Genomic DNA, 15,963 nt, shown 5'->3' with positions numbered 1-15,963 from the left:
ATGACTTTGGCTTAGCATTGGTCTCTGTGCTGGTATCGCTTCAGTCTGCACCAGTGACAGATACCTTTGTTATTGGGGATATTGATGTGTACGAATATGACATAAAAGCATGAGAGTGCACTGACTGCCTATATACTTCTCAGCTTGGTGCATTACTGTGCATGTTGTACATTACTTTCCTGCACCCATGCCAGGAACATCACCTACACCAAACCTGCTGTACAACTGTCATTTGCTTATCTGTTTTTTTTGTCAACCTGCCCAGCAACTGTGGTGACAACCTAGTCATTGGTAAGATGTGTGATGTACTATTGAAAGACTGCCTATTGTACTATATTTCTGTACACATTCTCCATTTTTCTTTTGCACTTATTAGACACTGTGAGGGTTAGTTCTCGGGTTACTTTGCTATTTCTCCCTCCATCTGCATCTCCATCCCTTTAGACTGAAATTATCCATACACTTATGTGGCAGATTTTGCAGTGGATTTTGATGCTGTTTTCACAGCCAAAACTAGGAGTCGATACAAAAGTAATACGATGTATCAATCCATCCTTTATACTTTTCCACTCCTGACTTTGGCTCCCAAAACCGGTACCAAAATAGCACGTGTAATTTCAACCTTATAAATGTATTTTTTCTTTCAATATGAGTAGGCTATAAGCAGTGGTTTTAACTCTTAAGCCCCCAAACAATTAAAAGAAAATACTGTCAAACTCTCCACCTTCCGTGGGTTGACATACTATGTTATATGTGTGGGAACCTCCCAACTCTCTCCCGACAGATGATGGTAGGAAGGAAGGAACAAACAGACATGGTCCATTTTATCATTTCTGATCCTTTGTCCCTTGGTGGTATGCTGCTATGTCTGGCAGCAGCTTACTCTCCTCTCCTTAGTCAAAACACATGCATGCTTAGCTGAGCGTCCACTTGTATGAGGGCGGGGAAAATAGCTGACGGCTAAATAGGAGTTCAGCCAACAGTTTTTGAAAGCATATGGGCACTGTTGTTTTACTGTAAAGCCCCATGCACACGACTAAGTGCAGTGCATGGGTCTATGAAGACAGAACGGATGGCACACGGATTGGTTTCTGTGGCCTGGACACACAGATGTAAAAACTAAGGAGAGCAGCACATGACTGTGTTTCACCGGAAAACACGATCCGTGTGCCAGCAAGATTTACTGGCCTGAACTTCATGCTGGGAGCCGGACTCCTAGCAGTATAGTTATCTATGATGCTAGGAGTCCCTGCCTCACAGCGACATACTGTTCTATACTGTAATTCACTTACTGTATTTTCACTGGGAATAGAGGAATAAGCCACTACCAAAGGAGGCTGCAAAAGCTCATCTCTGAATGACAGCAAAGGATTGGTCATATTGAAATCCAATATGCTTGACCTTCCCTTCCCCCTGACATCTGCCATTGGAGAAAAGCTTGGACAATAGGTTAGATAAATGGCAGGTTCAGATAACTTTCATCCAATGTGTATGGGCGCCTTTACTTGACTGTGTCTGGTAAAGAACCAGAGAGTTACAAACCAAGAGCACTTTTTTTTTCCTGGCAGGAAGATAAAGGTATGGATTATTTTACTATTCATCAACAATACTTGTAGAGTAGTTTACGGGGATAGATACTGTTTGTACCACGTAACGCATGATTTCTATTTGTTTCTACATTGTTAGATGTGAAAAGATAACATATATACTCACACTGTTGCCTGACAGTCTTGTCTGTGTAAGTGTTGGTGCAAGGGATATCCCTTAGGAAGGCTTCATAGCACCTGCTTCATTTTCTTTTCCCCCTGATTTTCTAGATCTTTGCATGGAACTTCTTTCTTGCAACCAGGAGTGAATGTTTTCTATGTTTCTAAATAGGATAGTTTTCTTTACATTACAGTACTTATGATGCTCTCATTTCCAAGCATTTCACTGTAATACTGTTCTCTAGCATTAATAAAACCGACACATTTTTGTGTCATCTCTTAAGTGTGACTGAATATTGTGTCTTAGTCTTAGAAGTAAATACAGTATATGGCCATATTGAGGTACAGATGTAGCAGAGCTAACCCAAACTTTTCAATTGGTTAAACTTCTGCAGCATTATATCTTATGAGGTCGGGATACTTGCCTAGTTGTCCTGCACACAGGTATTTTTGCAGTCAGCTGTTACCCTTTTGGCACACTCTCCAAAAAGGAAAAATAAACTTTTCACAACTGTGCCATCTTAAAACTGTCTATATATTTCGTCCGTCCCTTTATATTTTATTTTGTTTTTGTTCGTAAATTCTAATCCTGCAGCCAGATTTCAATACTTCTCCAAAGCCAGTAAGAAGTACATTTGTTTTGTTTCATATTTTCAACTGATTTTGGAAATAATTTTTATATCTATATATTTTTCATGAGATTAGCCTTTTCCCCTGACTCCTCCTCAATGCCCTGTTTCTTGCAGAAACCTGCCCTCTTTCCTGTCCTGCCTGTAGTAGGGGGGAACACATAACCATTCCCTTACCAAATCCCTGCCATTTATCTTCTACAAGTTTGTCAGTCCACAAGATTTTCTATAGCTTTCTGAAATAAGCACAGTATGTTTTCCCCAGACTTCTTATTTTAGGGTTTTGTGTTCCTTTAAACTCCCCTACCCAGTCCCTTTAAGTTACACTACTGTGACATTGCTGCTTAAACCTTGCATTGTAATGGGCAATCCATTACGTGTACTTTTACAACCCGCTTTCCCTCTCAGCTATCAAACCTGTAGGCCCCAGGTGAGTATTATGTTGAGTTAAGAAAGATATTGAGCATTTCAGCCAAAGCTTAGGCTAGGGCTATACTGCAACTTTGACCGTGACCCCCAACACCCAACCAAAGATGGCTATTTCTCCCTTCAACTCCTTCACCAATGGTACGTGAATGGATTCACAGAAAGAATCCAGCAGTGTGAGATCTTTTAGTGATAAGAAGTCGTAGCACCCTCGAAGTCGCAAAGTGACTCCATTCAGTTACATTGGTGAATTAGTTGCACCGCAACATGATGACCTTTAGGAGAAGTGTAAATTTTTACTTTTGTATAGGGTTGCTTTCACTTATTTTAGCTGCCTTTGACTGGATAGTCAAATATTTAGGCTCATTTCACACTTTGTAGTTTTTATGCAGTTTTCAGAATGCTTCTGAAGAAAGATGTATAAGGCTAAAATTACCCAAAACAACATGACAGCTGAATACTGTACATAAAGAATTCCCTGCTAGGATGGAGCAGCTTACTGTAGGCAGATTAAGAAATTGGAAACCTATTGGTGCACCCACAGAACAAGATGACTGGCTTTGACGGACTATGCTTAGCCTTTCTCCTTGAGCCAAATGAGCATGGGATGAACTTTTTTTTCCATTTTTATTGTAACATTCCTATCTATGATGACAAACAGAAATCACAAGTGTTCCATTTGCAGCCATCAATCTAACAGATTTTTTTGTTTTTTTTTTCATTTCTTTTTGTCCTCTGGTGGATCAGAACAATGGACATTACAACACTAGTGTAAAACTAGTGTTTAACTCCTCTGAAAACATGAAAGCTGAGTTCTGATGCATATCACTCATCACTAAAGCGGTATACAGTGACTATTGTATATGGATTTATGATTTGAATCCAATTTCTTCCACATTCACTGACTACTTTAGTGAAGTTGTATGTATTGTGTGTTGTGTGTAACTAGTGTATGTACACTAGTTATCGTTTACATTTACTGTACAACACACTTTTATTGCGTGATACATTATTATATATTTTACCCAACTGTTACCACTAAGGATGCAGTCATGTATGTAATGCGTCTTCCTAGGCACTGGTATTTCAGGTTTTCTACTAAGTGCACTCATGGTTTCCATTACACCTCTCCAAAGACATGATGTGCCATTTGTTTACTGCCATTGCTTTTCATCTGCCCATTTCTCTTCACTGAGTGTAGACTAGCTGTACTAGGATTTCTGTCACAAGCATTCAATGGAGCATGAATGGAATGACGGCAAAAGGTATACAACGTCTGTTGTGTGTAGTACTGGTAATGTAGTTTACTCAGCCCTGTCACTTTGTGTTGAATGCTATGAAGTTTTGTATGATAGAAAGCCTCTTTTGTTTAGATCCTTTGCAGCAATTGTGCATTTCGTAGTTTCTCTGTAGCTCCATTACTATTATATAGTATGTCCCACTTAATAGCATGGTACTAAAAGCCATTGGATTATCTATGAAAACACATAAGTAGCTACAACAGTATTTTGCAAACTGGTAAATGTTATACTGGATAGTCCTAGATGCATACTGGAAAGATATACTATGCTTTGATTATATTGTGGAGCTTTCTACCCATCATTACTTTCCATTATATTGTTGATGTTGGTATTTTGAGAAATATTATAATAGTTGGAATTTTTTAATTATTTGAGTCTTAATTCATCATAGAGAATTAGAAGCTAATCGCTGGGTCTGTCCTTGGCAGTTCTCCAGTATATCAGAGCTTGGTACATTTCTACCAGTGTGCTCATACTTTAGTCTCATTGTAAAACATTGCTGTTCTTCAGCTTGGAAACATTGATGCACTGAAGGTTTCTGTTGTTGCTCCTTGCAGGTTCTTTAACAGGGAGCCCTCACCTTTCAGAGCTGTCTATTAACTCTCAAGGAGGAACAACGGTGCTCAACTCATCTCTCTCACCGAACTTAAGTCCTGACGGAAAGCCTTCTTCACCTCTAATAAGCCCATTGTTGAATGAACCCATCTGCATCAGAACGGACGATGAGGACGATAGCCGAAAAAAGGTGTGTTTTTTTTTTTGATGTATAGAGAAACCTAACTATGCAATTTATACCAATACACTAATCTTGTACACTTATGTTTATTACTAATTTACTTACATTTCGAGCTCTAACTCTGTCTGTGCAGAAACTTCCCACAGATAAAGCCTACTGTATTGCAAAGGAGGTTTCAGCTACAGAGAGCACCTACCTTAAAGACCTTGAAGTTATTACAGTGGTAAGTTCTGGTTTTGCCTTCTAGCATATTCTGGTCCTTAAGATCAACAAGTACTGAAGTTAACAGTTGGTCATGAAAACTGTAACTTATAACGTAGTGATACCATTGTTCATATTCTTACTTCGGTATGACTAAATTAAATATATATATATATATATATATATATATATATATATATATATTATGTGTATTTACATAGAAAACACAACTAGATATATTGATTATTTGGGCCACATACAGTCAAGTGGTCAGGGCATCTTGGGCCTTACACCCTCTTAATCTTACAAGGGCTCCGATAATAAGAGCAGTAAATGGCAGAGTCAGTAGAATGAAGGCTGGATTTTTAGGCCATGTACACATGTTGCGTACTTGTAGTGGGTTAGCCACTGCAAAATTTCCAGTAGCTAACCTGCTGCAAAGTACAGTAGCAGTGTAGTGGATGGGATTTAAGACCATCCACACAGTGCAGGAAAAAAAACTGAAGTGCAAAGTGTCTTGCACTGCAGGGCCTGAACACAGCCAGTTGTTGCTTCATGTGCATCTACAGTTTTCAATGCAAAGGTTAAAAGCCAGGGAATAGTGCTATATGGTGGAAGCTTTAGAAATTGCTGTTAAAACACCTACAATCCATAAATTGAAGGAATCAATGCCTAGTGTTCCAAATGCACGCAGGTAAGGCCATGGTGCCAGTCACTTGGTAGTCTTGTTGCCCATACTTTTAGATTGCATGGGCTATCCAGCACACATATATATATATATATATATATATATATATATATATATATATATATATATATATATATATATATATATATATATATAACCCTCTAGAACCACCACCATATTTTTCTTTTATCCAACATAACCATTGGTTCACCTAACTTCAGGTAAATATGGCTCAACTCTGTGAGAGTTATAACTTGAAATATATTGAAAACAGTTAACATATTTCCTTGCTTCTTGGAATCCATGGCAATATGGAAACCTATCATGTTGCAATTTTCCCTTTCAGTGGTTTCAGAATGCAGTAAGCAAAGATGACTCCATGCCGGAGCAATTGAAGAACCTAATTTTCTCCAACTTTGATCCCTTGCATAAATTCCACTCCAGTTTCTTAAAGGAGGTTGATCAGAGACTTGTTCTTTGGTAAGGCATGATAGTTTTATTTTAGTGTCATGCAGTCAATTCCTTGCAGTATTCTACATCTCTACTTTCAGTCATTCAATAGGTCCCCTTTTTGCTTAATTTTGATTTCATGGACACTTAGCAGAGCTATGTACTGAGTACAAGCTGAGCTCCTTACTCTACTTCTCCTATTGAATGACTACAAGCAGAGATCTTAAATTTGTGAGGTATTTCTGCAGAAAGTGACTTGTTAGGGTATGTCCTCACAGGACTTAAACTGGAGATTTAATGTAGAAGAAAATTTGTATTTCTACTGGACATCTGCACAGGAAAAAAAATGTACCAATTGGCACGTTTTAGTTTTGGAACCATGGATTTGCATTGCAAAGAGTAAAATCTGTATAAAGTGACATGCTGTAGATTTAAAGTCTGCTACTCAGGGTAGCTACTGCTGCACGTTTAGTGAAATCTCACTTTACTGGTACTGTAATGCACTGTAAAATTTCCAGTCTTGTTGCTTTTCATGGCTATGTAGTTAATAACTATAAAATTATCTACACAAAAAATAATTCATGTGCTAGTTCCATCTGTTTAGGAGTATCAATAGATGTAATGTTTTGGGTCTGAGCACAGACTTCTGATATTCATTCACAATATGTTCGTTCTTCTTCTTTTCATGTTCCTGATTTGTGTTTTGCCAGGGAGGGCCGATCCAACTCGCATATGAAAAGTGATAATCAGAAAATCGGGGATGTTATGCTGAAGAACATTCAGGGCATGAAGGTACTTGAGAAAAGACCATTACTTCTGAATTTAATTTTTCTGCTAGCATATCCAAAAGTCAGATTTTTCGTGGTATAGGAAGTATAGGAATATTGATAGAATATGCTACGTGTATATCTTGGAGACTGGTAAGTGGTTGTCTGATAGGTTCAAATGGGGATTCTAATAGGACAGAATGTACTTACATTCAGTATCATCTTAGGTCATACTTGCCAACTTTTTGTTTTACTTCCAGGGCCTTCTCCAGGTTTGTGTGGGCCTTTTTGCAAGAGATCCTCATGCTTTGAAGTAACTCATGTGCACCACAGCAAAAAAATAAACAAAATAGTTTTTTGTGGTTTTTTTTTGCTGAGGCCGACCTATTAGAGTGGATTTTAATAGAGTCCATTCCCTACAAGTAGATAGAACCCATTCAGACGTCTGAAGGTAAAAAGGAATTTGAGGCTGACATCTGCCTCAGGTTCCTCTTTGTTTTCTTCCCCCCAAACCTACTCCCCTCCCCTCTTCCCTGCTCACAGCGTTGAATGCAGAGCATCAGTATTCTGTTATACCTTTTCACCGCTGATTAGGTCCAAATGAATGAGTCTAATTAATGGGGAGTCTCAAGTCGCAGACAACTGCCGAATCCATGGCAAAATGAAGCAGGGAAGTTTATTTTTTTTTTCCTAGACCCTTGTTCCATTTGTTTTCATTGGGCGGCAGAATGAGGGAAGACTCTGCTGCTGATTTGGAGGCAAAATCCACCACAAAATGTGCACCAGATTCCACCATGTGAACAGGGACTGATACTGTTGACAGAGCAATGAATGCTTTCATCTGTATTAATGGAAGTGCTCAATGCAGAAACGGAGTGGGCCCCCACAAGTATACATCTATTTATATATATGGGCGTAACTAGCAAATACTGGGCCACCCAACACAGCACCCACTCTCTTAGCCCCACACAGTATAACTTCCCATTTTCACACACTATAATGTCCCATAGTGGCCCATCCACACAGTATACTTTCTAAAAACGGCCTTCACATGGTATAATCTCCCAAAGTGCCCTCCACACAGTATAATGTCCCATAGCTGCCTCCTTACAGTAATAATATCCCATAGTGGCCTCCACATAGTATATTATCTTACAGTGACCCCTTCAGTGAACCCCGAAACACATCATTTACTACTAATAAAATGCTTGATTTATTTATACCCAAGAAAAGGAATATCCGCCTCTTAAGACTAAGGGGTAATTATGTAACAAAAATTTAAAGGGGCCAGAGCTTTTGTGGAAGGTTTCTTCCATTACTGCATCTATAGCGATATGATATGAGATGCAAGGGTTCCCCTGTGTGGCTGAAGTGGAAGCGAAGGTAGCCCATGGGTAGGAATGGGAATTGGTAAGTAAATAGGACCTATTGGCATGGACACAATGCGCTGGCCATGACCTTTACATAACAGAGAGCCCGCTGGGTCCGGGAGATTTGCCTACTCTTCCAAGAGGTCAACCCTTTTTGCGAGAGCCTTCTGGACTTTTTGAAAGAGTTGGCATGTATGCCTCAAGTTAGAAGTGGCACTGAGCAGAGAAAAAACAGGATGGAACAACTAGTACTATTTGCATTGTGCTTTGTTAGTTATTGTGAGTAGTAAGCGTCCCTAAAATCACCACCACCGGTTGGTAAGTTATAACTTATCATAGCAAAAAGCGTATTGGTAAAAGCCCAATAAGTACACATTTGGGAAAGTTTACAAAACTGCCTGAAAGGAAAATTTTGTAAGAACCAATCACAGCTCAGATTTCATTTTTCAGGAGGGCCATAACAAAAGAAAAAGAAACAATTTTTTTTTTTTGTTTTTTTGTTTGGTCCCTTTTTTAAATCACCTTCTTCCCAATCAGTGCTTCGTGACTCCCTGGTGTGTTTCCAAGTCACCCCTGGGTACCATAGCGTCTCTGTTGGGAATCACTGCCATAAGTGTTTAGAATCAATTAAGACCCTTCAGACAACCATCAGTTTTTGTTTCTGGCTCATCTACTGAATGGATTTTTTTCACTCATCCATCAGGCTTCTTTTAACGTGTGTACCTTTTTGTTTCTTCCCAGCAATTCACAAGTAACCTTCAGAAACACTATGAAGCACTCCTAGAGCTTGAGAAGGCAATTAAAAATTCACGGAAGCTAGATGTTTTGTGTAGAGACTTTGAGCAAGAAAAGGTTTGCTATCTGCCCCTGAATATGTTTTTACTCCGGCCTTTGCATAGACTCATGCACTACAAGCAGATCATGGAAAGACTTTGTAAACACTACTCTCCAAATCATGTGGATTTTCGGGACACTAGAGGTGAGTCTGTGCAGGTGGTTTGTACCACAGATTATTTTAGTCATGAGTTCCAAACACCAGCCTTTACACCTCTATACAATTCTGACATTCGTTTTGGTGATATTTTCAATTTAGGCCAAATTGGTTTTCATAGGGATGCTTCTTGCCAATTTGTGCAGTTTTCAGTAGCTAATATGGCTTTATCATTGGTGTTGGGATACTGTAGATTTGGACCCTGACCACACTGTCGTTTACTCACTGTAGACGGCATTAGCATTCTAAGTCATCTGCTCCAATAATACATGGGTTTAAGTTCAACCAAATATTAGATTCACTGTATGTGCCATCTATTCTGAGCTCTGATGTACAGTGTAACTCCCATTTATAATTTTTTTGCCATTTTGTCACGGTGTATATACATATATACATACACACTTTATTACCCTATCTAAATTCACTTTTATTATAAAACAGACTAACATTCTCCCTACAACCCTCTAGCTGAGCTGTTGCTAGGGTAAGCATAGTTATATTGTAAATCTAGATCTGTTGGAGAAAGGCATCCAGGCCCTCTTTGAACTTGTTCAGTGAATCCGCCATCACCACTTCCTGGGGCAGAGAGTTCCAGAGCCTTGTTGTTCTTACTGTGAAGAATCCCCTTCTATGTTTCTGGTGAAACCTTCTCTCCTCCAGACGTAGAGGATGTCCTCTTGTCACTGTCACTGGCCTAGGAGTAAAAATATCCTTAGAAAGTTCATTGTATTGTCCCTTCATGTATTTGTACATTGTTATTAGATTTCTCTGTGGACATCTTTCTTTCTAAACCGAATAACCCCAAGTTTGTTACTCTATCGTTGTACTCCAGTCCACCCATTTCCCTAATAATCTTGGTTGCCCTTCTTTGCACTGTCTTTAGTTCAGTTATGTCCTTCTTGTATACTTGGGCCCAAAATTTGGTACAATAGTCTGTGTGGCTGTACCAGTGATTTATATAGAGGTATAACTATAGTCTTGTCATATGAATCTAGACCTCTTTTGATTCATTCTATAATTTTAGTTGCCTTGGCAGCAGCTGCCTGGCACTGGTCACTAAAGGTAAGCTTGCTGTGTACCAAAATCTCCAAGTCTTTTTCATTGGCAGTCTTACTCAGTAATTTACTATTAAGTACATAGTCATACATTTTATTTCTTCAACCAAACTTAAACTTCATTTGCCAAGTCTCCACCCATGCTTCCAGCTTCATTAGATCCCCTTGTAATATTCTACTATGCTCCTCATTATTGATTATCTTACAAAGTTTGGTATCATCTGCAGATATGGACACCCTGCTCTGTAAACCCTCTACCAGGTCATTAATAAAGATATTAAATAGTAGAGGACCCAATACTGACCCCCTGTGGCACTCAATTGGTGATTGTGATCCAGTCTGAGTATTTCCCATTAACAAGCACCCTCTGTATACTCACATGTCCCTTTTGCTCTGGTGTTCTCCTTCGCCTCCCTTGTCATATGCTCCCATGGCGTCTACCAGCATTGTGCTGAAGCCACTGATGGACCTGAGTGGTGGGCCTGAATGTCACTACCTGTGATATTACAGGTCTTTCCTGAGGCCAGTGGCTTCAACGCAATGCTGGAAGAGACCCGGGAGAGCAAACGAACCGGGACCCATTGGATGACAACGGAGCAACTGGGACAGGTGAGTACGTTTGTTTTTTTTTTTTTGTTTTTTTGTTGTTTTTTTTCACTGCCCCCAATGTATTTAAAATTTAAAAGTTTAGCCTGGAAAACCCCTTTAAATTTTGATTAATTTTATAGAATAGAATTTTATAGAATTTTTTGATGCAGAAAAATGAAGCTCAAACATCTAAAATATTATAATATTTACATATAATTTTGGGGCTACTTAGATAAAAAAAAGAAATGATGATGTACTTTACTGTCAGTCACCAATGCTACAATAAGCTGTTGTTCCAGTACTGACTACTTAAACCCAGAAATGGCGCAGTGCAGGATACCATATGTATCACTATACTCAAGACTGCAAGTGAATCTCTAAAGCTTGCTGGAAAATTGTACCTATAGTTATGTATCTAATGCGTGTTACAAAATATCTCTAAGATCGCGCTTAGGTCATCATATCACATTATAATATAAATCTATTTTCTGTATAACAGCTGCACTTGCTGAGATCTCTGAGATGGTAGCGCAGCTTCATGGAACAATGATAAAGATGGAAAACTTTCAAAAGCTTCAGGAACTAAGGAAGGATGTGACGGGCATTGACAATCTGGTGATTCCTGGAAGGGTAAGTGGCTGACTCCCGTCTGTAGATAATGTGTTGTATGACTCCATGGTTTGTATTTCCTCAGGTGCTTTACACAGCGCAAGGTAGGTCGGTGCGATTTTTATTTTATTTTTTGTCTAAAAGTAAACTTTCAAGTTTATGGGTAATTCTTGATTTTCTTGTTTTTGGTTAAAGTACACCAAAAATATTAGTAAGCTGTTACAGGAAAGAGGGGTGAGGTATAACTGATACAGGCTTTCTCGTCCTACTACCCAAACATTGACTATGTGGAAAAACTGTTCAGGAGTAAGTCTGTATGGAATATATCAGACTCCAAGACCGGGCTAACAGCAGCTACATCCAGTGCTGGACTGTACAATTGTGCCCCTTTGTCAACTTTCTGATGCCTAAATTGAAATTTTTAAGATTTAAACATTTTGCTTTATGCATGTGTGTCTGAACTAGTCCAGGTGGGTGGCACTTCAGTTTCCTAGTCCCAATTCCTGGGCTATTATTTCCAAGCCCACCAAACTGACAAATTTCCCCATGTCAGATGGTCCCCTGCTCTCTCCGTAAGTACCCCTGAAATCTTGCAAAAGTGCAGTTACTGCTACCTCTTCCCAAAGGGTGGCATGAGCAGAAGCACAGAGGAAGGCTGGAGGACTTTGGGCAGAGGCAGACATAACTGTGCCTACTCTGGATCTCCGGTGCAGTTAGGGGAGAGAAGAGGACCAGCTGACATAGGGAAATTTGTCTCATACCTTTAAGATGTGAGGTAGCACCAAAATAACCACCCAGGGACTCACTCAAGTAGATTTGCGTACAGTAAAATAGTTTTTAAAAGGTTATATCTTTGAGTTTTGGCTTCGGATAGCTGATGAAGAAATGTGATACTAAAGCATCTGCTGGTGCTGGTTGGGGCAGGTTTCTTTTAATGAGAAGAGGATTCACAAATGTTTTATTAACACAATATAGACAATAATCTAAACTGTTGGCCCAATATTGTACTATTAAGATATATTTTTGCTTGAATTGACCAAGTCAGTACTGGATGAACTGATAAATCCAGGTTGGATGTGACAGTTTGCCAGTCCATCATTTTCCAAATAAACTATCCAGATGTCACAATAGTACAAAGAGGTATACGGCTCTATAAATGCTTAGCAGACTGCTTCATTGTTATTGGGGTCCACAAAGCACTAATCTGTATGTAGTGCAGTCAGAGCCCAGTGGGTGTCTTTATTATGGAGTAGTTAGATTTCACTTTCTTGGGTACTTGAGGCCGGAGTATTTTCCCTTACAGCAATGTAACCATTGTTCTGGGTGACTTTAGTGTGTCTGTGCCCAGCATCACTATTATATATGTCATGCATTATATACTCAAGTGTTTTGTTTTTTTTCTCTCTTATATTTAATTCTAGGAGTTTATCAGACTTGGAAGTTTAAGCAAGTTGTCTGGGAAAGGCTTACAGCAACGTATGTTCTTTCTGGTAAGTTTATGTATTAAAAAGAAGAGATCTTTCTTTTAATGGACTTGGATATTAATCTTCTATATTCCACAGAGTTTATTGTTGCCTGCAGCAAATGTTTCATTATGTAAAATACTTGTTGCGATCCGTAAAAAAAGTGAAGTTGCAAACTTGCTGGAGGACTAAATAGTGCAGAGCCATTCATCTTGGTTCTGCAAAATGCAGATATATTATGTTGTTTAAAAGAAGTTTATACGCTGGTATGGCATGCATATGTTATAAGGTCATTCTAGGACGTTTGCTTTTAGGTTTGTGCATGTACTTCAGTGTTCCAATGGAACGAGGTCTTTATCCGATTGGTGAAAATACATTGATGCTTTGTTTTTTTTTCTTGCAGTTTAATGATGCTTTATTGTACACGAGCAGGGGTCTGACATCATCGAACCAGTTCAAAATCCATGGTCAGTTACCCCTGTTCAACATGACGGTGAGGAACCCTTTGATGTTTATATTACTACAAATTCTATATGGGGTTTTACACTATAATTGAATATTGAAGTAAGAATCCACTTTGCATGGGGATGTGTAACTAATGCAGATGACCTGATATACACAGAATACATCACTATGTACATAAATGGGTGATAGATAAGTATTAACATTCAAAAAGCTAATCCAAATCTATAACTAATATGTGCATTGTGGCACAAAATATGAAAAATAATGTACAAAATACTTTATTAGGACAAAAAAAAATTCAAATCACAGACCTTAGTCTAGGAGTGTTGCTCCTAAGCTCGTGTCAGGGTGGATATCAACCAATATTAAAATGTGTATTTAACTGATACATGTGTGCAGAGTGTGGCCGTACCCACTTTGTACCTACACACTTCAAATTGTATTTTCTGTGATGGCCTCAGAAATGTAGATTCTCCCTTATCAGGTGGCCACCACTTAACCATTGCATTACATATTTACAGATAGTGATCACAGCCCTTATTTGTTGGCACTTTTTTTCATTAGATGGATATAACTAAAAAGTTATCACTATTCAATGTACATGGAGACAGGGTGGAGTACAATATAGAGAAATAACTCTTAAGAATTTGAAGGTTTCTCTTTAAATCTGTATAGTTATGGCAACCCTGTAACGCTTTTCTGGGCACTTTTTTATTCATGTAAATACAACTTTTGTGTCATTTCCTGCAGGTAGAAGAAAGTGATGATGAGTGGGGGGTACCGCACTGCCTTACTTTAAGAAGTCAGAACCAAGCTATAGTTGTTGCAGCAAGGTATATCTGTTTTGTACAATAATAATCATGTGCATTGTGTTCTATGAAAAGACTCTTGACTAGATAAACTTGCCTTTCTTTTATGATTATTATTATTATTGCCTTTCTTTGATTATGAATATTATTATTTATTATTATTATTGCCTTTCTTTTGTTTTCTGGTTAATGATGTAATTATTAGAAGTCTTTCTTTGTCCCTCACAGTTCACAGGATGAAATTGAAAAATGGAGTGAAGATATTCGAATGGCTATAGGTCTTGCAGAAAAAAGTGGTGGTCCTATTCCAGAACTAATGGCCAGCAGCCCTCCTGATGGAAGTGAGTAAGCAATTGCTGGAATATATGTGACTGTATTAATAATTTTCATTTATATGTCGATACTCCTCCAACAAGCAGATTGTCCGTCCTTCTTCCCTCTGCCCATCTGTAGCTTTGGAGACAATTTCCACAGCAACTTTGTCTGTGACACCTCGCATAGACTAAGTTCACAGTGTAGTGCTGTCATGTTACAACATGCAAGTTATCACAAGATGGTTCGCAAGAAATCCAACCTTGATGTATGTATTGCACCAATTGTCATGATTGCAGCTACTTGAGAACTGCAACACCACCACATTCACTTTCATTGACTTTAGTGCATGCAGCGGTACACTGCAATCTTTGGCCGTGCAGTTTCTGTCACTGCCAGTGTCATCATGCAGCTCTAGCCACATTGTCAAAGTCCCCATCTAATAGCAAGTTAGAGATTATAGCAAAAGCAAAAATTAGAATTATCGTAATTCACTTAGAGCGATGAGTTCTCCTGTTTAGTTTTGGCCTCCAGTTTTGCTAAACTGACCACAAGATGTGTAGCAATAAGCAATATCGGTCTTTACTTTTGAATAAGTGTCTTAAAACCTTTTTTTTATTTTTTTTTTTTAACTTCCACATAAAATACGTCACATTTTAAGAAGTGTATATAAAGGAGACGTATTACTTCACTTTCCTGTACTTTTGCAGAACTGACCTCCAGAATGAAACAGAAAATCTGTTCCTTTTTGGGTAGTAATCTTCTTTGAACTGCTCAAACGCTGTGAACAGGCAGTCATTTCTCCATTGTGATAAGCGTGGTGTAAGTGCTAGCACCCCCCAACCCATCCACATCTTGATCTCAACAGGAGTATCAGGCATAGTCTGAATACATTTAATAATTGTCTTGGGGCCGTTGTTTTCTTTCGTACTACAGTCATTATAGTCCATTTCTCTCATCCATCATAGGTTATATAAACAGTATGGGACTGTCACTGTTTGCTGCCATAATCTGAAGCTGGCAGGTGTGAAGCTCGCCTTACTTGCTTATGTGTATTACCTATAAACATGCATGGAGGCGAAAGCAACATGTAACTCATAGTCAGGATGAGTAGAGCCGTGTACTTAAATAGTCCAATGTTTTTTATTGGATTTAGTTGTAGAATTTGTTGAGGAGTTTCCTTCATCTTTGTGACCCGTTAGCTGTGTACTTTGTGTGTTGCAGAGTCTCCAGAAGAGGGTCCAGTGGACCAGGAGTCTGAAGATGACTTAAGTGCTTCACGCTCTTCTCTAGAAAGACAATCGCCTCACCGAGGAAACACAACAGTTCATGTCTGCTGGCACCGGAACACAAGTGTCTCTGTCATTGACTTCAGCTTTGCTGTTGAGGTATAGATA

General features: G+C 38.8%; 1 protein-coding gene across 3 annotated transcripts in view; it reads left to right on the top strand.

Moving 5' to 3' along the window:
* The window catches only part of FARP1 (FERM, ARH/RhoGEF and pleckstrin domain protein 1), a 129,209-nt gene that overhangs the window by 108,249 nt on the left and 4,997 nt on the right, over window positions 1-15,963 (top strand). For all 3 annotated transcript variants that reach the window (XM_075265329.1, XM_075265328.1, XM_075265327.1), the window contains exons 14-24: window positions 4,620-4,807; window positions 4,932-5,021; window positions 6,034-6,167; window positions 6,848-6,929; window positions 9,016-9,253; window positions 11,408-11,538; window positions 12,939-13,007; window positions 13,384-13,473; window positions 14,196-14,278; window positions 14,483-14,595; window positions 15,791-15,954. In XM_075265329.1, the coding sequence (XP_075121430.1) occupies window positions 4,620-4,807; window positions 4,932-5,021; window positions 6,034-6,167; window positions 6,848-6,929; window positions 9,016-9,253; window positions 11,408-11,538; window positions 12,939-13,007; window positions 13,384-13,473; window positions 14,196-14,278; window positions 14,483-14,595; window positions 15,791-15,954 (1,382 nt within the window). The remainder of the gene's footprint in view (window positions 1-4,619; window positions 4,808-4,931; window positions 5,022-6,033; window positions 6,168-6,847; window positions 6,930-9,015; window positions 9,254-11,407; window positions 11,539-12,938; window positions 13,008-13,383; window positions 13,474-14,195; window positions 14,279-14,482; window positions 14,596-15,790; window positions 15,955-15,963) is intronic.

This window comes from Leptodactylus fuscus, chromosome 2 (genome assembly GCF_031893055.1).
Source record: "Leptodactylus fuscus isolate aLepFus1 chromosome 2, aLepFus1.hap2, whole genome shotgun sequence".
Taxonomy (NCBI): Eukaryota; Metazoa; Chordata; class Amphibia; order Anura; family Leptodactylidae; genus Leptodactylus; species Leptodactylus fuscus.
This window is presented reverse-complemented; position numbering and strand designations above follow the sequence as displayed.